The sequence below is a fragment of the Rhinolophus ferrumequinum genome, chromosome 20 (genome assembly GCF_004115265.2).
Source record: "Rhinolophus ferrumequinum isolate MPI-CBG mRhiFer1 chromosome 20, mRhiFer1_v1.p, whole genome shotgun sequence".
NCBI classification, from domain to species: Eukaryota; Metazoa; Chordata; class Mammalia; order Chiroptera; family Rhinolophidae; genus Rhinolophus; species Rhinolophus ferrumequinum.
Genome location: NC_046303.1, coordinates 5,199,926 through 5,227,848, shown reverse-complemented (window position 1 = coordinate 5,227,848; position 27,923 = coordinate 5,199,926). Strand labels below are relative to the sequence as shown.

The following is a 27,923-nucleotide window of genomic DNA, read 5'->3' as shown; positions in this document are numbered from 1 at the left end:
CAGCAACATCCAATTGTGGAAAAATATTGCTGCTGGCATTAAAATTGGTACAACACTTCTGGGAAATAATTTGTCAATATGCAAGAGAACTACAAAAATCATCATTCCTTTGTGCTTGCAATTTTAGTCTAGGAATCCATTTTAAGGAAATAATCCAAAACATGGAGAAAGCTGTACGTAAGAATAGTCACAACTGTATTATTTGTACTCGTGAAAATCTGAAAACAATATAATATCCACTAATAGGGGAATGGCTTAAGTGTGGAACACATACTTTGCTTTTCACATACTTGTAATATGAAAATCAATACTTACTGTAACAGTAAGCAAAATAGGGTAGTCTGTCTAGGTAAACTGTGATGACAATTATGTAAAACATACACGTTGAGATCTGACTCCATACAGTTACGTCTACATGAACTTGATTTCACTATTCCAGGTTGTTAGCATAACTCTACTCTTCCAGGAATCCTTTGGCCAGGCAAATAACATTATTGTTCATAAAAGAAACTTCTTAACAGACCCATCAAATTGCTAATAGAAAGCATCAATTAACAGTTTATGCCCTAAGACTCTTTGAACTCTTCAACTCAAAATCCCTGCCTTGCTGTTTCTACCAACGCTAAACAATCACATCACAATCTTTTCCCAATCTCAAGATCTGTTTATTGAAAGACCTACCTAAATCCCCATTCCCCTCAAGATTTCAGTGAAATCCGATCTTGTTCATCCCCCTTGGGGACACTACCAAGCTCTACTGAGGCGGTACGTTCTCCATGGCAGTGAGCAGTTAGCTCAGCTCTGTTTTATCAACAGATTGTGTTGTAGTCCTCAGGAAACCAGCGCTCAGCAATGTGGAAAAATTATGCAATATGTAGATATAGAAAAAGACAAAGGAATATGTAAAAATAATAGTAGCCATGTTAGGTGACTGGTATTCTGTCGATTTTTCAGACCTTTTCTATAGTATTCTTATGTGATGAGGGCAAGGTCTATTTCAATCAATAGCTACGAATTCATTTTGGTACAAGCCACCTTTTAATGTGTAAAGACCCAGTAATGGAAAAACTGTGCAACTTGTTATTCCCTTTGTTGTTTTTTTGCAGAGCAATCAATAACAATCCAGAGAGAAGACTACTTAGATAGCAAGCAGAGCTATTCATATTGTAATTATGCTTGTAGAATCGAAACACTTATGGGCTCAGTTGTAATGAAAATGATCCAAAAATGTTCTAAAATCACTTAGTTAATGTTGAGAGACAATCAGGAGGACGTTGACAATGGCCTTTAAATGGGTTTTGGTATTTAATGGGACAGAGGCTTTAGACAGTGGCTTGCTTAGCTTTGAGTTACATAAATGTCATCAACCTAACATAGCATTGAAGCATCTCACAAAATTAAAAGCCAGGCTTTATTAACAGAAATTTCATAGCCAATGAATTGTGCAGTGTTAAGTATATATATTCCTTCCACTGGGCAGTTATCTGTTATGTGTCAAGTTTTCTAATACAAACAACCTTTGATGGTTTGATTTGTTAAATTGGTTCTGGTTGGATCAATCAATGGTCAGCCACCCAGGTAAACGTCACCTTTTCTACTGACAGTAACCCACACTGTTACCTTTTCAACCTTTGTTCTTCTAGCACAAACAAGTTTTGTAGAAAGATGAAGTGCATCCACTAAGGCATACCGACAAAGAAGTCTGAAAATTTTACTATGATACAACCAAGAAATTTACGCAGTGTCTGTTCCAGGTAAAGAGATACTGATGACAGGAATAAAGACAGGAGTTTCAAGATTAATCAGGTAATTTTATTTAATATTTACCATTCAGCAGCAACCAACATGAACATTTGAGCTAACAGAATCTCTTGAAATGTTCTGCTATATAGCTGCTTCAGAAATACACACACTTGATCAACTGTTCATTGCAAAATTTTTTTAAAAAATGGCTTCAAGAGCAAATAACACTGATTTACACTGTGCCCAAGCACTAGTGAACAAATCTATTAAATTACAGAGGAAAAGGAAATCCAAGAAGCTTTGTTATCTTATGCATGTCACCTTATTTAAATGGAAGGCTGTACTTCTTTAAAGCAACAGAAATATGTAGCTTCCTATATATATCTACATATGTTTTCAAGGATGTGATTACAAACACAAAGTGTTATCATCAAAAGCAAAAGCTAGTTCAAGAAATTTCCAGCTGCAAAACTTGCAAGATACAAAGCTAAAATGTATATGTTCCTTTTCTCAATTATGAATACCTTCACTAAACATAAATATTTTAACATATATTAATTTTTCTGACATTCAAAATTGTAAAGTCAATATGGCAGAATTATTGTTAAAAGCACATATGTACAAATATTTTTTTCCATAAAGTATTTGGCATAATTATAACAATCATACTGCATCCACAACCGTTTGCTTTTATTTTTACTGTTTTTTTTACACATAATGGTATCTCTTATTAAAATTAACCAGTTATGTACAAAAATACTTGAACATTTATTATAGAAAACCTCTATAACCAGCCTCAACAGCATATACCTGCTGAATGGTTTCATTAAGAGAATATAAAAAAGTGGTCACTGCCTTCCAGGTAAGCTATCTACAAAAACAAACACAGTTAAACTAAAATGAGCTTCCCAACAAAAGAGGGAAAATATTTAACAGCATGATTTAAAATACAGTTCATATCTATTGTCAATTGAGTGTTATAAACAGTCAGTACAAGAAAAAACAGGTACAAAATACATTACTACATACAAGGTGCTTTTCCCACATCTTACAGCTGTGGCATTTGCATCCCTACGTACAGCTAAGATGCTGTGATGCAATATTCACAGGGACATCCTCTTTCAACAAAAGCCAGTAGGAGCCTCAGAGAAGACCAGCTGGGGGCGGGGGGCGGGGGGGGGGGGGAAGAATGGGGAGGAGTGAGGAAGCTTTAATTTCGTGCAGGATTGAAAGTTAATGCCCTTGCCTTCTCAAAGTCCTTTTGCCATTTAATCATGGTAATATAGTTTCTCTCAGGCTTTTGTTTCTCCTTCTTCATTGATGCTATTGATTTACTACTGTCCTGCATCGATTCCTGAATTCTTGCTAATGGGACACATTAATTTGTGCCTCTTTAATACATGAACATCTGTTCTTCAACGACAACTCTGGTACAGGAAAGTATTAAGTAAGGAAACACAAGATTCAAGCAATCATTTCTCCTAGGGGTCTTTTACTTCATCTACCCGATTTTGCTTAATCTTGACTCTGAAAGTAAATTGCACCTTGAAAAGAAATACAGTAGATAGCATGGCATCAGGGTACTAAAGGATTTACCAGTCAATTCACAAAGTTGAATTTTGAGAATGCAGACAGCTGTCATATGTGAAAAGCAACCTTAAAAAAGAATTTTAAGAATAAAACTCCCAGTGCAAACCCTTGCTTGCCCCTACAGTATACCGTCTAACTAGCCTGCCCTAACTTTTAATTCTGATGATGTGCATTCGTCAGTCTACTCATGGAAGAGCCAGAAAGCTCACCTTATTTCCAAAAGGCTTCTACAGAACCGTTGTGTGAGGATGTGCACTGACCTAATAAGCTTTCTCAGAGTATCAAGTATTCAGTAAAAAGTGTACAACATTATCACACATCGTATTGTTCGACAATACTGTATTGGTTTTAACATTAAACTATGTAAAAAAAGAGAACATAAAAAGATACAAAAGAAGTCTTTATCCCTATTTACCACTTTCAAATGAGAAACGCTGTAATGAAATTCAGCCATACTTCATGTAACATCTGGCATGTTAGGTCAGTAACTTTTAATATTGTGCAATATTATATTAATAAGCAAGTTTTAATTCCATTCATTTAAAGACAAATCTAAGTTATTAAAGTGCCTACACTAAATGCCTTCTCATCATACTTCTCTTGTAAACGGCAAAGGATTCATCGCGGGTCAGTATAAAAGTGACTTATAACTGAGACACCTTCCGAGGCAGGGGCCGGGGCCGCGGGCCGGGGTCAGTCCTCCTGGTTCCGTTCTCCAGGTGGCCGGACCGCACCGCCAGCGGCTTGGGGGGCAGGGCGGGCGGCTCGGGAGCGACGGGGATGGACAGGCTGTGCGGCAGGGGGACCGGGCGCCGCAGAGTCCGCTCGTAGACGCTGTAGGGCGGCGGCGTCTTGCTCTCCTTCCGCACAGGTTCCTCCGGCCCGCTGTAGCCCGGTCCCGAGCCTGGTGCCACCTGGTCATTCACCTGATTTTCAAAGCCTGAGGTCTCGGACATGCTACACCGGCTGAGAGAAGAAATCCCACTGCTGCAGCTGCCCGACAGGACGGGGGAGTTGGAGATCAGTCCCGGTGAGTGGTACTCCACTGGGGAGGGCGTGAAAGGCTGCACAGAGCCCTGCTCGAACGACAAGGGACAGGGGAGAAGAGGAGAGGGGAGAAGAGGACAGGGGACACACGGCAGAGTCAGACGCCATCACGGGCTGACCTGTGCACCCCACCGTGTCCATACGTGGAAGCCCGAACCCGCAGCACCTCTGAGGGTCACCGTGTCTGGAGACAGGGTCTTCAGAGAGGTGGTTACGTTAAAAAGAGTAAAATGAGGCCCCGGGTGGGCCCCAATCCGGTCTGATTGGTGCCTTGAAGAAAAGAGGAAATTCGGACAAAGACACCAGAGGCGCAAGGACAGAGAGACCAGGCTGAGACGGGGGCGGGGGGGTACATGGTGGCCATCTGCAAGCCGGGCCTGGCAACGCCTCGATCTTGGACTTGTAGCCTCCAGACCAGTAAGAAAATTAATTTCTGTTGTTTAAGCCAGGGTGCTGGCATTTCATAAAGATCTGGCTCACTTTCTCTTAATCGTCTAAAGCCGAGTTGGGGCTGCTCCCTGTGCGGGGGGAGGGGGGTTGGTAAATTCATCAGGCGACCGGGCCCCATCACACCGCAGGGTGGCTGTCTAGCCTCATGACCTCTGGATTTGCCACGTCCGTAAGTGGGGCCTTAAGAAAAAGGAGGCCTAAGAGAAGCTCTTTAAAAAGAGGGTCCCACCGGGAAATGCTGCGTACTCTGTTCCGAACTCACGTACTTTCAGAGCATATTATCAGCTCAAAGTCTTTCAGCAAAGAAACCCAAGTGACTTCGTTCAGCCCAGTGTTTTCTAAATGGATTTGACCACAGACTCTTTTGCGCTGTTGTTGTTCATCGCATAATGGCCTATAAATATAACGTTCTAGGGAACATACTTTGAAAAGTGTTACCCTAGACCAACGTTACCTCGGTTTCTCTTTTTAAACAAAATAATGCTGGGAGACACAGATCTTTTCATTTAGCAGGAGCCTAAAATAAAGCATGGCCAATGAAGGGATCGAATTCACTGCTGTTTTTTTTGCCAAAAATTAGACCCCTAAACTCAAAATAAGGCAGGTAAGCTCAGTCTTCTCCACAGACGTCACTCCATCACTTAATTGATGGAAAAAACTCCGTCATGGCAGCGAACTGCCTGCTAATCACAGCAAAGCTAGTGCCTCGGTAGCACAGTGCCCTCTGCTGTCACCCAGGAGTCACTACATGAACGTGCTTCCAACCCCACATACAGACGTGACTACAGTGAGAACATAGGCCAGTCTACAGAGAGGTGGTGTACCCCTTGCTAATAGGACTGTCCGGGAGGTACGGAAACATTTTCATCCTATTCACTTCTTCTTTTTTGAACCAATCTCTAAGACTTCTTATCGTCTTATTGCTACTCTGCAAATTTAAGTTGAAAAATGCAGACATTAATTCCATAGTAACATGTGGGAGTTCTTAGAAGTACGGGTAAGTGGACAGATGTGGAAACACCATGTCGCTTTCCTTCCCGTCCCGTCAAGATGACAGTCTGTGGCTTTAGAAGGAATACTTCCCACGTTCTTTATGATTAACAGCTGCATGGCAGAGGGACAGCAAAACTGGCAAATGCTTCGCTCTCACCAGCAGGTTTCCACACCAGAAATGTTGGCAGTGCAAACGAAATCACACTTCTTTGCAATTTTCTCCATTTTTTTGGTTTTTGTTTTGCTGAATCTCAATTTCTATGAGTAGTTGCTGAATCAGACCACAGAGGCACAGGACGGAACCTGACCGGCCCCTGTGCTTTTGCACAAGCTAATTTCTCTTCTCCTTTCACGTGAGCTAGAAATATCAACAAAAGGGACATGGAGTGTGTAGACCCTACGTCACTCAGGTACAAAACTGTTCTTTCAACACTCACTTCAACCTCACATTTACCTCCAGTATAGCAGCTTCGATCTCCACTGACAATCTCTATGCACTCACAATCAACGTCTATCCATACTGACAGTCCTTGCAGCCGGCGTGATTCCGTTTGGGTAGAGACTAAATATTACCCTTTATCTTCATGAGGGATTCTGGATGGTTCGAGATGTTAAAGAGCCTATGTCTACATACCAATTCAAATGTCTGACCTTTTAAGATCTCCAGTTTCTCAGAAAGGCTAAAGTTCATGTTACTGCCTAAGTTTTTCATGACCAAGTATGTATCCTCATGTAAACAAAAGCCTCGGCAGAAAACAGTAAAAGAGAAAACGCTGGGTTTGGCTTTGTAAAAATGGATACGGCTGATGATAAAGGCACAGAAGACCCTGATGGTTAATGTTGTGATGTTAAAGTGTTTTCGTTTGTTTTTCACGTCCATTAAACCAGAAGACCAGGCTGGAAATGTCCTAGGAGACACACTGGGACCATATTTCTTTCCTAACTCAGACACACAGTCAGTCAGTCTGTGCATTCTCATCGCCGCCATGTGCAGAACGAGGCCGATAACCTGCAAACAGCGGGCAGCCGGCTCGGAGCAGGCCCAGCCAGTGCACCTTCCTTCCCCAGCCTCCTCCGCGCCTGCTCACTACGCTCTGTGTCTGCCCTGTGCACGTGACAGCACCTCACTGACGCACTGAGGAGGAGTCTTAAGGGGAAAAGGAACACGGGAAACAACGTGGGGCCAGCCCCAGCCTCCATCAGAGCCCGTACCTTCAGTGGAGACCGCCCGGCAGGCGAGGGGGACACTGACGTCGTGTGTCTCGCTGGCGAAGCTGTGAAGACAGAGAGCATTTCAATGCAGAAAAACCAGATGGCTGACTGCCTGTAAACGCCCTTTATGTGTACAGACCCATGGAGACAATCCAGGGCATGAGGACCTCCTGGGCCAGGGCGGTGGGGAAGAAATTAAATGTTGCCTGCCCAGAGGATGGCAGCATCCTGACATGGGATAGTTAGTGGAGTCATTAGTGCGCGCACGATGCTTTAACCGAAATGACAGCTCCCTAAATGGGTCCGACGTCCCCTCCATGTCCCCAAAGTCCCGATGCTTCTGAGCTGCTTCATCTATTTCAAAAGGGGCTTCTAGGCCTGAGGGCCAGGGAGCAGTGTTTGGAAAAGAGCTGCTGACTCTGGCCTGAGCAGCAGTGGGAAGACCCAGGTCACGCAGGCAGCTGAGAATAAGCCCACGGGAATATGCTCCAGCCTCCATTTCCCCAACACTCTGGAAACCGACAGAAACCCTGGGCCGTGTCCATACGAGAGCTGGGGTTCCCCATCTCTCCCGCTAGTGCCCACACGCAGGTCTTCCCTTGGTCCGCAGGCGGGGGTTCTCTACAGATTTCGTCACCTGACAAAAAAGTGCTATCTCTTGGTTCTCCCCCTAGATTTTTAGGCCCTATGCCTGGGACACAGCACGTGCGATGGCACTGCCCTGTGTGAGTCTGCGGCGGGTCAGACCCAGCTCTCTGAAGCAGAAGCACGCACACCGGCTGTCTGCCATGACACCGCCGGCACCGTGCGTGAAAGCCAGGTTTCCCAGGTCCCCCTACACAGGTTTCAACGCGTTCGGGGTTCTTTGCTCTGTAATGACCTGCCATCCTCCTAGCTGTCACAGTGAGGTGTACAACTCATAGGAAAGCTACTGAAAGGCTGAAGGGAGGGAAGACGGACAGTTACAGATCGCCCCCAACAATGAGCACAGATGCTGACATAGGCCAGACCATGACGGTAGTCAGTGCAGGAGGGACAGCAGCCCTGCGAAGTTACCGTGGGAGAGGCAAGGTCACCTGTGGGACCGGGGAGGGGGTGGGTTAGCGCGGTGGGGCCGTGCAGTCTCCACGTTACAGGCCAGGGCATGGCGTCGGCACGGGCGTGTTCGAACACCAGCGTCCGTTCTCCTCTCCCGTCAATCGTGTGTGTTGATTAGGATGTAGAGAACCAGCGCTGACTGGGAAAGGTGTTGCTGCCACCACAGGGCAGAAGTCAAGGTTTCCGTAGCTTGGGACCCTCCTCCCCTGGGCTCAGCCCCTGCTGACACCACCACTGTGGACCCCACAGCTGCCCTTGCACTCACTGCATGTCCATACACGTTTCTCTGGAAAAGCATCCTCCCGGGGCGCGGAGGCCTAAGCCCTTTCCATCAGTACCCCCGTCTGGAGGCTGGAATGGGCCTAGGCACCTACCTACCATCAACATGACCGTTCTTAGGAAACGCTTTCTCCAGTTCCTAAGTCTAGGGACACCACCAGCCTTACACTGGGGACGACCGGAAGGTGCGTACATCGTGAGCAAAACCCAAATTCCCTGCTCGCTGAGCCTTCACCTTCCCTGGTCACCATGGTATATTAATGCAGATTATCAATCAGCCCAGTTATCTCATGCCTTTCAAACCCCCTTGGTGACTTTTAGCTTTGACAAGCAGAGAACAAACTGGGTAGCACATCGTTCATTTTAAAAAGAGAGAAAGTCATTTTTCTTTTCTCGGTTTAAAAAAAAGAAAATAGAAAAGATAAAGTGCTAAACTACAACAGATGAAACAAGATCAGCCCAGAAAAATCCATGAAGGAAATAGTAGCATCTTTTCTCTTACCATTAGGCCAGCTGTACTTGTAAAGCTTCAAAACTACTCCAGACATATAAATGTTGAAAGACTCCCCATTACCAGCAGAGGCAGGCAGTAGAGTAGGGGAGTCCCCCTTTGAAGAGTGTACCCTGTGTAGGTCACCCAGCAGGAAAGGGGGCCTACTATTGCCACAAACTCACAAAGGCAATTTCTTAAGAATAATTTTCAGTGGTTCTCAACATCTAAGTCAACCCTTCGAGACATACGACTGGAAGACAGTCCTCCCTGAGCCACGGATAGCTATGGGTGCGAGGTTAGCTGGTCCCACAAGCCTGTCGAAGTTACAGTTAGTCGGTTCCTATTCAGGGACATCCGCTCTAAAGGTGGAAGAAAGCGGCTGAGTTAGCAGAGGTTGACGAGAGTAAGGTGGTTCAAGCGAAGGGCGGAGAGAATGCTAGTGGCTTAGCAAGGTGAGGGCGGTACCCCCCCAAGGTGAGAGGATGGTGCGCAGGAGAGCCCCGCAGCCCCTCTGCCTGTGGAGCTCATTAGCAATGGAGCGGAGCACCGTGTGACTTAGCAGGACAGGTTCAGCAGAGAGAGAGCACTGTGAACGAGTTATGCAGCCGCTCAGGTGTTTACCTCAGACACCAAATGCCTACCTTTCTCTGAGGAATTCACAAGTTGGAGCAGTCAGGAAAAGTTATTTTATAAAAGTGAGTTTCAAATGCTTCAAATACCCACCAGTCTGTGTGGGTCTTGGAGGGATAGGGGGAGAGATAAGTTTCCCACTATCCGACATGTTCTTGGCTTCTTTCCCACTGTCCAGGCTCCAGCTGCTAGGGGTGGGGTTCACAGCTGGAAGGGAATAACACAGCTAAAAACACACGGTCCGCTTTGCCCTCCGGATGATTGAGATGTCAGAAGAAAGTCAGAATTATCCAGAATGAAAAAATCAACTGGATTTTAAAAAAAACCAAAACCCAGGAAACAACCCAGGAAAGCACCTAAATACTAAACCTTTATTTAATTGCCTACCTCACAGTTATGGCTGACATTTAATGGGGTGATACCATGTCTTTCTTTCTCGGAGGCAGTCAAACAGAACTACAGATCTCTACACTTAGAGGGTAGAAACTTGTTGAGAATTACAAATGTGTTTAGATGCAGGATGACAGATGGAAGATGTAGTCAGTCATCTAGACTATTTTAAAACTTGGTTTTCAGTGGACATTTCTGAACAAGTGGCACTCAAAGTGGAGAAAGGCACTGATATGCTAATATTTCAACTGTTTGGCAGAATTCTGGGGAAGGAAGAGCCACACCATCCTGTGGCCCCATTCTTTGGGAAAAGCACCCTTGTTCCTGGAACAATGCATTATGCTGAAGTAGGTCCAAAAAAAAAAAAATTTAGAATGCTGACAGTATCATTCCTTTTTTTGTAATTTTCCTGTTGTATGCTTCAGTAAGATGCAGAAATATGGAACAACTGTGTGAGGAACACGAGCAAGACACACAGGTGATAAATAGCTGCTATGCAGTGAGGTTTACAAAGCAGGTCTTAGAACTTTCGGGAGCTTGCTCCCTGTACACACACTGCCATCTGATGGACACGTCTAGGATTGCAACATTTTACTATGTAAACGACCGCGCTTACTTAATGGGATGAAATTACCAGTCCTAAAATACTTTTTCTCTGTTCCTTTTAAATTTGCTTTGTGGTTTTCTTTCGTAGAAGGGATGAGAAAAATATTGTATTCCTAAATCCTCCAGAGAGAAAACTATAGGACTTGTAACATTAAAGCAAAATTTGTGTCTTAAAAGAATTTTGGCTATGGCCTCACTAATGTTGACCTCTCGAGAAAAATTTTCAAGTTGATGTATCGGTGTATTCAAATGACAATACAGTCTAGTTCTTATTGAGGACAACTAAAGTGCACTTTACGGGGACATTTCATTAGTGATTCCTGACTATGGGCTTGTGGGACCGCTGGGATTTCTGAGACCAGTGGGTGGCTTGTGCAAGCCCCGCCCCCAGCGGAGGGAGTCTCGTGTAATCTGCTGTGCTGCGCGACTGATGTCAATTGCCTATTAAGAGCAACGCATGAGTTTGCTTCTCATTTTTTTGTGTCACCTTGAGGCAGGGCACACTCCATGACACACTGGGTTGCAATCCTTAAGCAGTGCCTGAGTCACCACAAACAACAGATGAGCTGGCAGAAGGAGCTTCATAAGGGACATCAAGGGTGGGGCCAGGAACTCATCTGGGAAGGTGCTATTTTCATTGTCCTGAATGAGAGGCTCTGGGAATGGCCTCAGTGGCTCCCCTGGTGACACCCAAAGACATTTCACAGAGGAATTTCGACCGTGCTCAGGTACAAGAAAGTTTTTAAAGAATGCATCATGAATGGCTATCTTTCTTCCATCCCCTGAAGAACAAATTAGTCACGATCCTTAAAGATCTAGAGCTTTCCACACACACACACACACACACACGGAAGACCGGAGGCAATGAGGACACAGCAGACCTGAAACGTTCCAGGACAGAGGACAGAGCTGGCTTCACGTACCTTTCTCAGGCGCTGAAAGATTTGGGTCACTGCGTGGCAGGGCTCCATCTCCAATATGATTGAGCAGCAACCTCTGTAAGGGTACAAGAGCCTATGTTTATGACGTAAGATGCTGACAGGTGAGACCCAGAAAGTGAAATGATTATCTCACTACTGACACTTGGTTCAGAATAATATGTAGATGGTGTATGATGAGCCTAGGAGCAAAGAATTGAATTATATTTAAGGGAAAAAAAAAAAAAACACGGGAGAAGAGACTTAGGTGCTGAGAAACACGATACACTGTTTAAATAGCTTATCTTAGATTTTTAAATAAAAATGGTAAATAAGTTTTCATAATAAAAGATAGGGAAAAAAATAATAGTAGCAGTTAAGCTGTGGTGCTCTTGCTAAACACAAATGGTAGGCTGGCAGTAGGGAATGCAAAGAAGAATTACAGGAGAAATATTAGCCCAAAAAATTTCCAGTTAATGGACTTCACATTTGAAATCCCAGATTAGGTCAAAACATATGAAATGGTCAATAGTCTACGACTTGTAAGCTCCCAAAATGCCAATCTCACATGGTTCTACCTAATATATGAAAAGAAAGAGCTGAGTCCTTAAAAGCAGACACACCATAGCAATGTTTGTTATCGAAGTCTTGACAACGTACAAGTACACATTGCTTCAAGTTTTACCAAACGCGAACACTCGGGTAGGCTAATCAAAGAAGGCTTCCAGAATCCCCGTGCTGGCAACATGCTCTCCTAGCGCAGACTGAAGCAACTGTCACAGTCCCTTGTGACATCAAGTGACAAAGGGAAATAAAACAGGTTAGCACCAGAGATGGCCTCCGCCAGGCATCAGCACTGCGCAGGCCATGTATCCTGGGACTTTGGGGGTGATCACACGATCAGCAAAGATAAACCAGTGGAGCCCAACCCCACACACTCTCATCCACTTCCAGCTGTAGCGACAGACTGCTGTCAGCACGGCCAGGAAAACAGAAATTAGCTGGAGTATCAATAACCATTGTTCTCTGCTCCTAAACTAGTCCCCAACCGTTGGTAAAACTAAGGGCTACCCACGCGTCTGCAACTCTGAAACCACCCTTTCAGCCCTTGAAGTGCCCAGAGGGCCAAGCCCTGGCCCTGCCCTCACTCAGACAAAGCGGGACCACTTCAGAGCCCAGCCCAGGGGGTGGGGGCTGACAGCCCCGGCCCCTGACTCCTGAGGCTTGCAGGCGAAGCCCAAGACTGAACTCCTCCTCCCCTGATGCCTTAAAAGAGAATGGCAGAGTCAAACAGAAACAGAAAGAAAGGAACTGCAGCTCTCCGGAGCCAGGTGGAAGCTAGAGAGACTGCTAGGCAGACAATGCTTCTCCTCGAGGCCCTTTTGCTAATGTAAGAAGTTCCTCCAAATTTCTGCAACCCCGCCCCACGTACCCCAACTCCTTCGCCCAGTTACCCATTACAATGTTTAAGTAGCACAGTGAAATACAGTCAGGCAAAGGAGGGTAAAATCATCTCCCGCTTCTGGCTCAGCTTGACTGCTCAGGCAACACCCCACGTACCCGCGTCAGAAACAGGGCTCAAAAAGAAATCCCTAATCACAGGCAGAGAACAGAGGTTCCCTTTCCACCCAACACAGCCCATTTGGCTGCCTCTGGCAGCTACAGTGTGTAGCTGTGGAAGCAAGTCCAGACTTTCCCTTGTGTTTTTCTAGGATCTCCATCCCAAAAGAATTACCTGAGAAGGTTCCACAGGTGTCGGATAGATGGCACTGCACGGTCTCTCTCTTGGGGACAAGCAACAGTTTTCTCTGGAATGTTTGTGTTTGTCGGACAACAGGGGAGAAGCTGGGAAGCGAAGGAAAGCAAAGGTCATGAGCGTGGTGGCAGGGCACCTTTAGGACAGCGAGACCACAGCTCCTGGGGGCTGGGAGGTTCTCTGGGCACCTTTATTCTGTGCCACACCCTGGCACTGACCTCTTGCACTCGATGGAGCAGAACTTGTCACATTGGGAGAAGCGGAGTGAGTAGAACTCAGGCTTGAGGTAGATGGACTTGGCTGCAAATACATGGGAGCTGTTATCAGTCATTGTTCAGAGGATTCACAACACTGGTGTATTTCAAACAAAATCACTGGCTTTTTTTTTTTTTAAATTAGAAAGGAAGGAAGGAAGGAAGGAAAGAAAGAAAGAAGGAAAGAAGGAAGGAAGGAAGGAAGGGGAAAGGGAAGGGGAAGAAAAACGCCATTTAGAAATACAGAAAAATCTCACTAAGTCAGACTGATTTAGACGGCCTGTCTGAATGAATCAAGACCCTGACTCTGACCCCTGCCAAAGGAACACATCGTGCTAGCCTGGGCCGCGTCCAGTTAGCAGGCTCCCGACTCAGGGACCAGCGGAAGGACTCACATCCTAGGGCACGTAGGTAGGTGAGTGCGTCTAACAGGCCGAGAGGGTGTCTTCTCCCTTTCTCCAAACACGTGTTCAAAGCATGTATGTGGCAATCTGTAATAGGCCTCTTTGCAAAGATAGTGGTGAGAAAATTTCAGCTCAGTTTTACTAAATTATTAGAAATGCCAGGTTAGTGGTGTCTACATAAAATGTTTTGGCACAAGAGTGACACTGACTCTAAAATCCCTAAAAACTATTTTGTTTCTCTTGCAAAAAGCTTTTTATTGTGGAAATGTTCTGACATGTACACAAGTAGAGAGATCTTATGATGAGATCTTATAAAGAGACCTGAAGTATGGATTCTTAAGGAAGAAAAGGCCACTTAGCCATGCTAAGAGGCGGCCACCCAGTGGGGACATGCTCTCAGAGTCCAGGATGGAAGAACGTGATTGGACGGGGGTCTCAAAGCTACCTGCACAGCCTGCCCGGGCTCTTCCCTCAATGGTTCGTGTCTTAGGGTGGATGGGACCGTTCTGAAACCTCCGTGTAGCGCCACAGGCAAATCAGAGTTGAAAGGTTTGCCCTTACGTCAAGTTCCTGCCCGTAGGGTCTGTCCACTAGCACAGCCCAGGGAACAGAAATGCCCATGACTGAGACAGAAAAGGCATAAACACGACCAGACAAAAAGCTAATCAAGTACCTGCATGTTAAAGACTTCATCAGAGCTTTCTGATTGCCCTGTAATATTGCTTACTTCGGCAGACGCTTGTGAGGACAGTGAGGAGGAAGAATACCGGTTGACGGCTGGGTAACTTAACGGGCTGTGTCGGGGGAAAAAACGGCCGTTAGCTCAGTCTCTGAATTGCACTCTTATCCCACGCTGGCTTGCTATTAACACCAAAGGGGAAAAAAAATCCATCCCATTTTGTTGTCTCCTGTTGGCTTCAATATCATCAAATGATTGAGTTTATTTATTTGTCACGCTGTCGCTGTTTTAGCAGTGGCAGATGTCCGCAGCTGCCTCATGGCTTAATTATTTCATTAAGAAATAGTAGATTTGACAAACTGTGCCATAAAGAATGAGGGAATCATTCCAGACCACCTTGTGGGGATGCCAAATTGGAAGGTAATTAAGAGTATGACTTACCTGCGTCTAGGGATTACCCGGGTACCATTTGGGCTCATAGAAGCAGGTGCTGAGTTTCTACACACGCGAGGACTTCCATTAGGAAAATGGACTGGACTGGCTTGTATACAAGCAGAGAACTCCTGAAGAGGCAATACAGAAAATACTTTACTATATTAGATATTTTAACATATTAGATATGCATTCTAAATGTCACGAAATCTTTACATAGGGCCGTTCAAGTAAGTTTCGGTATTACCAAGCTTTCTCTCACTTTCTCTTTCATTTTTATAAAAGCTGAGCAGAACCAAAGAAAATAATGCAATTTTAATATCTGAGGGCGCCCTGGTAAAACTGCAGTTTGGTAGAAAAACCAAAAGATGCCACTACTGAATACTCCGTCATCTCCAACAAGCAGCAAGTGGCAGAGGTCAGAGGGCCCCGTAATGCTCCCTTTGTGCACCTACCTGTATCCCTAAGCTCGACTTCATCACAAAGAACTGGTCAACCAACTTTTTGTGAAGGGGTCTCATATCTTGAGGTACGAACTTCTCGTGCACGGCCAAACCAAATTCCAAAATCTGTGCCTTGGTAATAATACGAGGAATAAAGCCACATCAGTGAGTCACGCCAGTCAATGCCGGCTAGAGGTCAATGCATTACTGTGACCAAGCATTACTGTGAAATCCAGCAAGGTAGGGACAATCCTGAATTTACAGGTGAGGACTTTCCGGATTGGCAAACTCCTCCATGTGCTGAGACACCCATGGGGACTGGGGCTGAGGTCTGTCTGATTCTAAAGACGGGCATCTCCCACTACCTCACGTTTCTTTCCCATTGGTTTTAGATCTGTAATTACAACCCTTTCGAGCAGCTGTGTGCCCCTTTGGCCCCTCCTGCACTTCCCCAATGGGGCAGGCAGGGCTCCCTGTTAATAGATCTGCTGCTTCTGCCTGAGGGATCTCTTTTCTGGAGGGTACCCCCTTTTCCATGTTACTCTTCTCTCTTCCATCAGGGTCTTCTGTGTCCATCCATCCCTCCCCCCGATTTTCTGTCAAGGAGGAAGTAAAAAATGGACAGGAATTCTAGAATACTTGCTATGCTTCTCGTTTTTTGTTCAAAAATATTATTCTTGTTCACTTATTATAATGCAGCAAAGAACTGCTCCTACTTTAAAACAAGGTTTCCTGTTGTGAGGACCCAAAAAGAGATGACCATAAATATTCAAGTTTCATTTATTCAACTCTCAGTATTGCTTAATTCCTTTGATTTCAGTAGCAGTGGTCTTTTACATTTTAAAAAATGCCCCATGCTAAAGTGGTCAAAAGGGCGAATTTCATAGGCCAGAAGGAAAGCTAATCACACATTCCCACAACCATCCTTTGTCTTTAGAGCTTGTGAAGATGCAATATTGAAAGCTCAGGTCACACAGGGCTGCCCCTGGTGGGTTAGAATAGCCAGCACCTTTCCTAAGGGGACAGAATGGTGGCAACTGTCACGCACCACCAACACATTTGCATAAAGTTAAAAATGCCTTGAAATAAACATCAAGGACAGCTCAAAGGGAATGGTCTGAGTGGAGTGCATATCTGAGGCATAAACAGGGAAGGTCTGATGAGGGGCGGGAAGGGATGGCGGCTGCGAACCTAAGTGTAGGTAGGACCTAAGTGTAGCCAGTTACACACTCGCTATTAGGCAACTTCCCTGTTGTCCAAATAATGCCGTAGGTTGGGTTCTCCCGGAAGTAGACTCTGGCATGGAGATTAGGGTGTTTACTGGGGAGTACCCTCGGGATCCCTGCCTGTGGGAGCGAGGGCAGAAGCAAGACTTGACAAAAAGAGCTGAGCTTCGAGGTGGTCCTGTCGGCCTCTGCCGACAGACACCAGGGAGCTGTGGCCCTTTAATGGTCTGTGAGCGTTGTGCTGTGTTGGGTCCCAAGGGCCAGGCTTTATGTCTCCTCCTGGTCAATGGTTATGGCCACACAGGAAGGACCATCGGAGCAGTACATCTCCGTATCTATGAGAGAGTTTATCTGAACCACCTCACGGAGGTCCAGAGGCCCTCGCCAGCCCAACCCCCTACTACTACGGTCCCACAAAGAGAATGTGGCTCACCCAAGGTCACATGGAAGTCACTGGGACTGCTTGTCCTAGGACAGAGAGCTCACGTTTTGTAAGCCGTGGCTCTTTCCAAAAGGACCCACGAACACAGTCAGGCCGGATGTGGAGGAAACAAAGGCTCCCTGATTTATTTGCCTTAAGAGGCTTCTGGGCCCCTTTAATTTTAATTCTGGGGAAAGAATTCAGTCAGGCTGCATACAGCCGGTGCGAAGCGAGTGGGATGAGGAAAACCACTCACAGGACACTGTGCTCAAGTTCAATACGGATTTTCAAAATCAACAAAGGCCAAAGTCATTCCATAACCCTAAGGACTGGATAAGCCAGACCGCTCACTTCTAGTATCTCCATCACCCCCAGTGCCACACTGAGAACTTACCTTATTCTCTATTTCCTGGTAGGTCAATTTCAAGTAACTCCTTTCTCTTTTCTATCTTTTCTTTATTTTTTTTTAATTTATTGGGGTGACAATTGTTAGTAAAATTACATAGATTTCAGGTGTACAATTCTGTATTACGTCGTCTACACCTCTCTTTTTTCTAGACGTTCTTCCCGCCATTGCCCTTGCCCGTGGCCATGTCTGTCCTCCCCACCCCAGTATTGAGATCTGTGGACTAAGCCTACAGAACAGAACATATGGACTAAAACCAGATGGAACCTCATCATTTTCCAATCAAAACCGGCATGCATTATTGGATTATTAATTTGGTACTATCAAGTGGGAAGAGACGCTTTTGTCATATTTTATCATACATATTCCATTTTCTATGCATCTAAAATATCTTTATTTCCTCTTGAACTTGGTCTTCCAACTGTCACGTTGCCTATGTCAGAGGTTTTCAAACCATTTTCAGGCCAAGAGCTGTCAAAGGCAACAGATTACTCACTCCAGTTCTTTGTACTTGACAGAACCAAATAAATAAAAATAAACTATGCTTCTTTGGAGTGGAAAACGATGAGGTTGTATCTAGTTTTGTCCATATCATATCACCTATAGGCTTAGTCTGCAACATGAGACTGTTTTCAAGTCGGTTGCTTGTCCACTTCCTTATTATAACATTTACGTAAGGATCTCATTTTTTTACTCACGCATTAATTTATCTAGCCACTTATTTTGACTTGGACTGAACTTATTTGAGCCCAAAGTTTTGAGTGAAAAGTCAGCATCAAGCCTACAGCAAATCTTTAAGGAGAGAACAGTTAAAAACATTCCAAGAGACTCCGTGAGGTTTTTTGTTACAAGGGTCTCCTTATTGTTAAAATTTATTTTTGCATCAAAGTGGGAAGAAAAAGTAGGAATTAGCAAGTGGGGATCTATGACAGGTGAATTTGTAACCCCTAACTAGCAGCTCCAGCGAGAGCACCAATGCAGAAAACCACGTAGGTGGGTCTCTGGGTAAGCACGCACGCACGCACGTAGGAGAGGGAAGGTGACTGGCCTCTGTCCCCTTACCTGCTCAAGCATCAACTCTCTTAACCGTGCAATTTTCTCTCCATCTTCAGGGTGACTTAAGATATATTCCTTGACAAAGAATGCCTAGTAAGAGAAGGGATAATCAGTTGACTTCGGGAGAGTTATGAAGAAAGTGGAAGACACAGTTGTTTTTAAACACCTGGCATCTTTAAAGAATTGACACCATTGTAAATCACGTTTGGGAGGCAGATGGAGTGATTCCCAGTGTGGGTGGCTAAGAATAGAAGGAAAGGATTATTCAAGGAAGATCAGAGATCACATAGTAAGTATCTTTGGTAAAACAAATAAATAGCAAGTCCAAATGCATGCTTGATGGCTTTACATACTTAAATAAATTGCCTTAAGATTCCGTATGACCAAGACGGTAGCCTCAGCTTCCAAGCTATCATACTTTTCTGTTTAAAACTAAGAGAGTGCAGATAAAAAGTCCCCTTACGTATCTTCCCAACAAGATCAGACTTTTCTATGCCCATGAACCACTTTGCTCAGGGAGATGATTTTAGATAAACATTTAGTAAACAATTCTCATACCTTCACTACTTTCAGTCATCAAGCACACACACACACACACACACACACACACACATTTTTATCCTCCAAATATCACATGCTGGGAAATGAAGTCAGTACGCATCACAAATGACTATACGTTTGCTCTAGTTAAGGAAGAACTGTGTGTCAACTACAGCCCTATGTTAGCATGCGGATGTGTGCACATATTTTGATAAAAGGTTTCTGAAACCCCGAGAAATCCCGCCTGAAAACTTTCAGACAACACCACCTAGTCCTCACCTCTTGATACCTGGCCACTCCGCCATTAACCGCAGCGTCGATGACTCCGTTCAGGCACATGGTCAGGGGGTTGATATTCTGCATCTGTCTGGTCTGACACTGACTAATCAAAGTCTTCAGCTGCTGATTCTTATTTTCTAACACTTCAATTGCATTTTCCAGAGGACTCATTTCTACCTGAAAAGCAAATGAGCATAAATACAGATTAGATTTCGCGACAAGTAGATTGTCCCCGTTCTGAATGATCTGTGCCCTCCCATGGCTCCCCGTAATATCTCTCCCAGGGCCATCCCGTAAAATAGACAGGGTGTAGAAGACACATCAGCTGTTCATTCGCCAGGTCTAGAAAGGGAAGCTGAGTATATTCATTGGTTGAAATTATATATTAGCATTGCAACAATCATTTTTTTTTTGAATCGCTATTATTGTTACTAATATTACTTCTACATCAGATACAGGTTCAGGAAATTAAACTGTACATTCTAAGGCAACAATCGATTTAATCCTTAAAAGAAAATCCGAGCATCTCGTGTCTTTTAAAACTTGTTTTCTTTTCTTTTGAAGAGCTCAATACGCAGGGGGACTGCTCATTATCGTCACTTTTTGAGGTGCTTAATGCAAAGCACCACGGGAGACACAAAGATGTATTTCCAGATGGTCTGATGTCCAGGAGCTTCCAGCCCAGTTGGGAAGATGGGACAGACACCCATATGGACCACATATGCATACAGGAAGCAGCACAAAGTGGCACAGCATGGCACACAGTTGGGAGTTGTAGAAAATATGATAATCGTATATGCCGCAGGATCTACGTGTTGAAGGCGAGCCAAACAGAATCATAATGACTCAACAATTCTCGGTCGTATGGGAGACCTCACTGTGGAAATGATGGACGTGCTCTTCAAATGTACAGCATTACGATGGTGATTGTCAGTGACATTCTCTTTGAAGAGAAGGTCTGCCAAGCTCTCAGCTGTAAAGTAATTCAAACTTGCAATACACACATTTATTTACATGTCGGTTCTTTCGGTTAAGGAAACAAATTAGAGTTTTTACAGGTGACTGAGACGATCTTAAACCAACACTGAAAAGTACTAGAATAATTTGACTAAGTCAGAGTTAAGAATGCACATTCATCAAAAGACACTATAAAGAGAAGGAAAGATACGACAGAAAGTAGAAGATATGTGTAACATGTAGAACCAGCAAAGAGCCTAACACCTGACTATGTAAGAACTCGTACACACTAATAAGAAAAATGCAAACAACCCAATAAAAATGGGCAAAAGACTGAAATCGCTACATTGCAAAGGAAGACATCCAAATGGCCAGTAAACACATGAACAGGTGTTGAAACTCATTTGTGATCAGAGAAGTGAAAAATACCACCACACTAATATACTACGAACCACTCACCACAATGGCAAACATAAATAGGACAAATGGAAGTGAGAACGTGAGCAGCCGCGTCTGTCAGCTCCTGCTGTTGGAAGTTCAAATTGGTTCAATCGCTTTGGCATTATACGCTAAAGTTGAAGGTGTATTTTATGATCCTGCCATTGTACTCCTATGCATATTTCTGAGGACAAGTGGAGTAGGAGATGTGTCTACATGTGTACCAGGAAACACGTTCATAACTGTCTCCAAAATCCATGTCCATTGACAATTAAATGCATAAACATATTGTGGTATGGTCATACGATGGAATAGTATACAGCAATGAAAACAAACTTCAGTCACACATAATAACGTGGACCAACACTACCAATAATACTGGGTCACAGAAGGAAGGTCCAATAGGACATATACAGTATGACACTTTTATACAAAGTTCAAAACCAGGCAAAACTAAACTGACTTGTTTTCGAGAGGCGTATATAGGTGATGAACTAAGCAAGGGAACTGATACCATAAAAGTGAGGGTAATGATGACATCTAAGTCAAGGGAAGGACTTATCGCCAGGAAAGTGTTCATCCGAGGCCTGGCGGGTGCTACCGGCGATGTTTTGTTTCTTTACCCGAGTCGTGGAAAATGGGTATGTACTTTCCAATTATTTATGACATTATGCTTTTGTTTTATAATCACAAAAGCTAAATCATAAAGGAAAAGTCTGAGAGCTCTGCTTAACTGAAAGTCAACAAATAAACAAAACGCCTTAGAAACAGAAAGTAGAAAGGTGGTTGCCAAGGGCAGGTGGAGAGGGAAGCGGGGAATTGCTAGTCAATGGACACAGAGTTTCAGTTTTGCAAGATGCAAATGATCTGTTGCATATGTAACAATGTGCATATAGTTGACACCAATGTATTGTACACTTAAAAATGTGTAGGATGGTTAATTTTATGTTATGTATTTTTGACAAAAAAAATTCAAATGCTATTCATATGAAAAAAATTTTAAGGTAAGCAAATCAAAATGCAACAAACAGGCAAACAACAACTTGGGAAAATATTTCCAACATACATTACAGACAAATTATCGATATTTTTCAAATACTGAAGAAAACCAGACAAAGAATATGATCAGTGCAATCACAAAAGAGTAGATGAATATATCAAAACATATGATCTTTACTAGCATTCAACAAATGCCCCCCGACCCCCAATCAACTCTAGTATGATCATTTTTTGGTCTATTATTTAGAAAGATTAAAATAACATACAACACCCAGGGCTGGAGAGCATGCCAGGAACATAGGTATCTCCAAGAACAGTTATCCCCTCCAGACAGGGCATAAATTGATGCTACCACTGCTGACCCATGAACCAAAGGTTAAACTGTGGACCCTCTGATAGAGCAATTCACTTCTTGGGAAAGTATTCTAAGCAGACGGTCAAAGAAGTGTGCAAAGAATAATGTGTAAGAAATGTTCATCAAGGAATTATTTTCCTCTAGGCCCCCTGTGATCTTTAAATGCCGTTTGCCACTGAAAAGACCCAGGATCACTGGAGAAGTGGCTGCTTTCAGGTCTGGGACAGGAGAAGTACAGTGAGCCTGGACTGCCCTGGCACACCAGTCACCAGGAGGGCAGCTGGGACGAAAGCACTGAAGCAGCTGGCCTGTGAGCACCGGTGACTTTCTCTACTGGACGTAGGTCCTCGGGAGCAACAGAGAAGGCAGGTTTCTGGGTCTTATCGCCTTGTCAATGGAACCTTCAAGGAAATAGGCTAATTGCTAGGAGGAAGAGATGGTGTCTATGAAATGCCCTATCAGGAAGTCCCCAACTAAAGCACGGCTTGTGGCAAATCATCCCAGAATCCAGGAGGCATGAGTCCCTAGAGAATGTCCCAGGGAAGTTTCCCGAGTTTCTAGAGTATAAAATGGAATGTTCCATAATTTAAACACACTCCCTGTGTAAGGAACCCTGTGCATGTCACTTAGGAATTCTCATCTATCCTTCCAAATTATTATTACTGAAGTGGAAAAGAGGGACCTGGAGGACGAGGCCCAGGTCTCAGAGGGCTCTCTGCTTCATCTGAGACTCTTGATTGCCTTCAAGTTCGTGGACAAAAAGGGATGTTGTAATAAATCAAAGCAAAGTACCCTCGCAGGGTGATCTGATCACAAATTCCTAACCGGGCAGGTCTTGGTGGGTCGTCATGCCCAGGCCTATAACTTCTTTAGTAAAAGGTTATCTTGGCCTTAAGCAGGCCTGCCCATTGTTTCTGTGCATCCAGGTGAACACAACTCTGAAATGCCTCTTTTCAGACCCTTAGGAAGCTAACTATCCTCAGAACACATCTTCTTGTTAACCAGCCTGTAATCCATCCCCACCTTGCTTTCTCCCACCTTCATGTCATCTTCCTTACCTCCCTTCATTCCAAAGGCATAAAAGAAACTGCAAACTGTCATTCTGGGAAGCGTTTTGCTCAGTCTGTTCAGATCTTGCTTCCAGGCATGCCTCTGTTTGGCTCAAATAAACTCTAATACAGTCTTACAAAAATTTTCTACGGGTTTGGACATTCTCAGGTTGACGAGTTACCAGGCAAGTGTGATGCTGATTCCTGTGTCTGATTTGACAATCGGTCCAGTCTGTGAGCTCAGAGTCTATGTGGATCTGTCAAAAAGACTCAGGAGCTCATGTGAAGAGGCTCCCAAGGCGCAAAATAGAACAAGTTGAAAACTGAAAAGAGTGATAACTGCGAAGGACTGAAACAAAACAACTGTGTTTAAGCCCATGAGTTACTATCAGTACCACAAACAAAACCGACCCGAGGAAGGGAACCCCTCAGGTCACTCTCGTAGGGGGTTAGGGAACCAAATTATTATTTTGAAAACTGGTAAATAAAGGCAAGGAATAGAGCATTAGCCTTCCTTTCCTGTAGCAGGGTAAGCCAGTGGTTGATGAGGGGGTGTTTCTCTTTTCTCTTTATAGTATTCCAATGAATAAACAAAGGAGTGATCAAATATTACATGTGTAATCCCTAATGGATTAGTGGATTGGATCAATGATGGTCAGTACCTGTCAACATCACACAGCAAAGAGACAACCACAAGTGTCTAACACTGCCTATGAAACAGTCTTGCAAAACAAAAACAAAACAACATCTTATCAAGCCTCTAGGTCTAACTGCCAATTTACAAAACATAGGGACAACGATACAGGCTAAATCACCCCACTGGGGTGCAGATCAGATTAGGTTTAATTACCCACTGAATTTTGGAGCCCAATTTATGAAAACATCTTTTGGTTTTCAGTTACTTTTTAGATGTTGGCATTGCATGTAGGAATTTCAGTTCAGTGTAGCATATATGTATGGAGTACCTACTATGCGCCCCTGACCTTTGGCGTATATGTATGGAGTACCTACTATGCGCCCCTGACCTTTGGCGTATATGTATGGAGTACCTACTATGCGCCCCTGACCTTTGGCGTATATGTATGGAGTACCTACTATGCGCCCCTGATCTCGAGGACCTTCTATAGTAGGAATTCAAGCAGTAAACTGGCAACTTGAACAGAAGGTGGGGACATGCCAGGCAGCGGGAATGAGAAAGACAAAAGGTTGGCAGGAGTGGGCTGTGTTCACGAACAAAGAAGCCCACTTTGATTTGTTCTGCTTGATGGAATGTAAGATTGTGTATTCTACTAAAGTGGGCCGCTGATGCTGGAGGTTGTGTTTAGCAACGCTCCTTTAATCATTATCAGCACGCTCCTTTGCATTAGAGGTACGTGTGTGCGTATTATTTCCAAGCTTAGGACCACTGGAGAGCCGTCACAGAACTGAAGGCTCTGGGCAGTGAGCAGCTGAAAGGCTTTCTGGATCATCAGTGCAGCATGGATGACTAAGAACATTTCGGTGGGCTGGGACCATGCCGTTCAGCAGGAGGCACAACAGTGAGACTTTCTGAGCGCTGTGTTCAGCAGCCTCTGTCCTTCTTGCAAAGCCCCTGGGCACCATGGAAGCAACCAGTCTGAGGGCCCCAGACTCAGGCCCCACAAGAACACAACTGCACCGAGGCAATCTGAGGAGTTGGACTTGTTTAAGGAGCCAGATGCATGTTTTGGTACTGCAAAATGAAAATGCCATGAAACCCTTAGCTGAACTGGACACGGTACGCGGAGGGTGGTTTCCAGGCTTCAAGACATTTCAGGTAGGACAAGCCATTCTTGAAAGAGAATCTGGACAGGAACCATTCTTACTTATTCATTGACAGGGTGGGCTTGTTTCCCAAACAAGGGAGAGGTTAAATTATAGTTCACGATTGTTCCCAGTTCTATCAGCTAGAGGACTGCGGCCATCAAAGGGCTGGCCTCAGCGCCAATGGGGGGAAGAAGGGCTGCTTGAGATGGCAGGGCTATGGCTGGCATCGAGGTGCTGTCAGCTTGAAGAGTGGCATGGGCAGCAGGGCGGGTCTGCCTTCAACAACTGCTGTCCGGGGTCCCCACAACTGGGGAGCAGAGCTGGGGGCGTGTCTTGCAACCCAAAGAACCTTGGGTACTGGGTTTCCAGGCTCTCTAATGACACCCATTGATCTCCAGCTGCTGTTTATCCAGGGCTGACAGACACACCAGCCTCCCTTCTACTGTGAACTCTAGCAGCGTGGACCTACTGTGCGTCACGTGCTATATTCAGCCTTCACACTTGCCTCACAAGGAAAACCGAGGCCAGAAGAGATATGCATAACTGGTTTTGGACTCAGAAAACTCTTGATTCAAGTCTCTCCTTTTTCAGCACCTTGCTGTGGGCCCTCTGGCAAAGCTCTTCACCTCTTGTCAAAACTTGTGAAAAGAGGGCTACGAATCCATCCATAGCACATGGCTTTGACGTGGTAATTAAAAAGGATGCTGTAGGCAGCCTTCTGAGTGTGGGTCCAGCACTCAGTAAGCATGGCTGGTCACATAGCTACAGCAGTGAGGAGAGCTGGAACCGGGTTCTTTCCACTCAAGGGCCCGGGCTGTATGTGCTGCAGTCCTACTTATTTGGGGGTACGCCCTCTGGCTGGCTGCGCCAGGACAACAGGAATATCCCCCTTCAAGCTTCAGTCACAGCAGCCAATGTCACACACATTCACAACTTACTCTGAGGGCTTCCAGGGACTTTGAGACAAAAGCACAAGCAACTAACATAAGGCACGACTGCAGGTGAGCGACTGTGATGCACAGTATTTGAGAACAAGCCCTGGTCCTTACCACTTCTCGCTTCTCCACCTCAAACCAGCGGGAAATTCCAGGCAAACTCTGCACCAGGTATAAGGACGTTCTCTCCACCCAGAGGCTCTACGAAACACAAAACAAATTAGTTCCCCACGTTGCCCTTCCTTCTAGTGACTGAGGTATGGCCAATGTTTGCCATTCAGTTTCATCAGCTGTGGCTGATTCCCGTCAGCTTTTCCCTAGTGTCCATTCTAGCCCTGCGGTAACGGTAATCCCTTCACACGCACGAAGCAGCCAGTAAGAAGCTGCTGGAACTTTGTGAATCATGCCATTGAATGTTGTCTGCAACTTTCTTCTGTGCAGAACAAATGATCTCCACCGTCAGAGAGCAAGCTTAAAATACAAAAATAGGCCGTCACATGATTTTCTGTGCTATTTCTCTAAAATTCTAATTTAAACTCTCTTCACTCCTCAAGGAGTAGCCATTTTTATCTGGAAGGGATAACGGTATCAGCCAGTCAACACAGGATTAGAATCACAACACCCTGAAGGAGCAAAAGGCTCTAAGGATCACGTGGCTCGATCTTTCTATTTTTAAGATGAAGATGCTCAGTCTCAAAGGGGTCTTGTGCTCAAACCTACATTCGAATTACCTGTAAGCCGGCACAGCACCCACCCACTAGAACCAGCTTCTCCATTGCTATTCCCACTGTGCCACCATCCTCGTGCTGACTGGAACTGCCACCATCCAGGCACATCTGTACTTCAGAGCTGGGGCTCCCGCTGGCCAGCACGAGCACCCCCATGACACAGGACACCATGGCTGCCCTTGGGAAAAGCTGATGTTGATGGCTCTTTTTTGCCAACCAGGTTTCTGTATCTATGTCTCCTTTACCTTATTTAAAGTATATGCCCAAGAAGATAGTTAATCGGCTTTATAACATTCCTGAAATAATGCCATTTATTCAACAGCAACGGCAACACAAATGGAAGGATATCTTTGTGCCAGCCACGAGAGGCTGAAATGAACAGGGCAGAGTCCCTGTGACAGGATCTGAAGTGTCCCGGTGGTGACAGGGAGGTAAGCAGACAGATGAGGGCTCCGGATAGAGAGAAAGGAATGCTGGAGTTACCGAGAGAAAACAGAGGAGGAAGCAGGCACACACGCCATCTTGTGGGAGGACAGCTTCTCAGAGGAGGTGACACGTGAGTGGAATTGTGAGGAGTGAGTAGGAGTTGGGGGGAGGGGGGAACTGCAGGCAGCAGGGAATGGCAGGCACAGGCGCCAGCAGCTTCTGAGAGGGCAGGGCAGGAGGTTGAGATGCCAAGGCTTCTAGAGGGCAGCATGCACAGGACTGAGGAACTCCACTTGCCGTTGTGTTTAGGGGGGGTTGCTATACCCCAGAACATATTTAAAGTGGTGGCAACATGAAAATATGGCACAGTGGAAAAAGCAACGGAGAAGGTAGGAGAAGGTGTGGGTTCTTGGGCTGGGTCTACGCCAAGCAAGTCGGTGGCCTGACTCTAGTGGAGCTCTGACTTGCTATTCTCTGGGAGCAATCGCCATCAAAACTGTATCATACACTAACGGTCTTTAATGGGTTTTGAAGGGCAGAAAGAAAAACATAAGTACCCCAAAGAACTAGAAAACAATCACACATCTTTTCAATGACATGCCAGTGCTGTTTTTCCAATGGTCCCCTGGCCTTGATATTTAACCCATCTATCTCCCTGCACAAAGGACAGGTCTTCGATCAGTCCCATCCTAACACTACAAAACTCGCACAGCTTCCCCTTCCGGTTACTTGGCTGTGAAGAATGCCTGGGGTTGCTGCTGGGAGCACCAGGAAGTGACACTGAGGCAGAGATGACAAGGTGAGCTAACATTAGACGACCGGTAGTGACAGTGTTAGAGGGTTTCCAGCTTAAGTGGAAACTATCCGAGATGAAAGAAACTAAGCCAAGTAACCCACGATGATACAA

The 27,923-nt window shown here is 45.0% G+C and overlaps 1 protein-coding gene across 4 annotated transcripts in view; it reads right to left on the bottom strand.

The window, feature by feature from the left end:
* Nucleotides 1-1,790: 1,790 nt before the first annotated feature.
* DOCK4 (dedicator of cytokinesis 4) overlaps nt 1,791-27,923 on the bottom strand; it is a 368,315-nt gene continuing 342,182 nt past the window's right edge. Inside the window, exons 42-53 of one of the 4 annotated variants that reach the window (XM_033088112.1) lie at nt 25,977-26,063; nt 19,345-19,521; nt 18,532-18,615; nt 15,429-15,548; nt 14,983-15,104; nt 14,536-14,656; nt 13,423-13,504; nt 13,184-13,293; nt 11,455-11,527; nt 9,629-9,742; nt 7,036-7,097; nt 1,791-4,409 (exon numbers count right to left, since the gene is read on the bottom strand). In XM_033088112.1, the coding sequence (XP_032944003.1) occupies nt 3,978-4,409; nt 7,036-7,097; nt 9,629-9,742; nt 11,455-11,527; nt 13,184-13,293; nt 13,423-13,504; nt 14,536-14,656; nt 14,983-15,104; nt 15,429-15,548; nt 18,532-18,615; nt 19,345-19,521; nt 25,977-26,063 (1,584 nt within the window). In that variant the 3' untranslated portion in view covers nt 1,791-3,977. The remainder of the gene's footprint in view (nt 4,410-7,035; nt 7,098-9,628; nt 9,743-11,454; nt 11,528-13,183; nt 13,294-13,422; nt 13,505-14,535; nt 14,657-14,982; nt 15,105-15,428; nt 15,549-18,531; nt 18,616-19,344; nt 19,522-25,976; nt 26,064-27,923) is intronic. The other 3 variants (XM_033088113.1, XM_033088114.1, XM_033088115.1) reach the window with 3 other exon arrangements.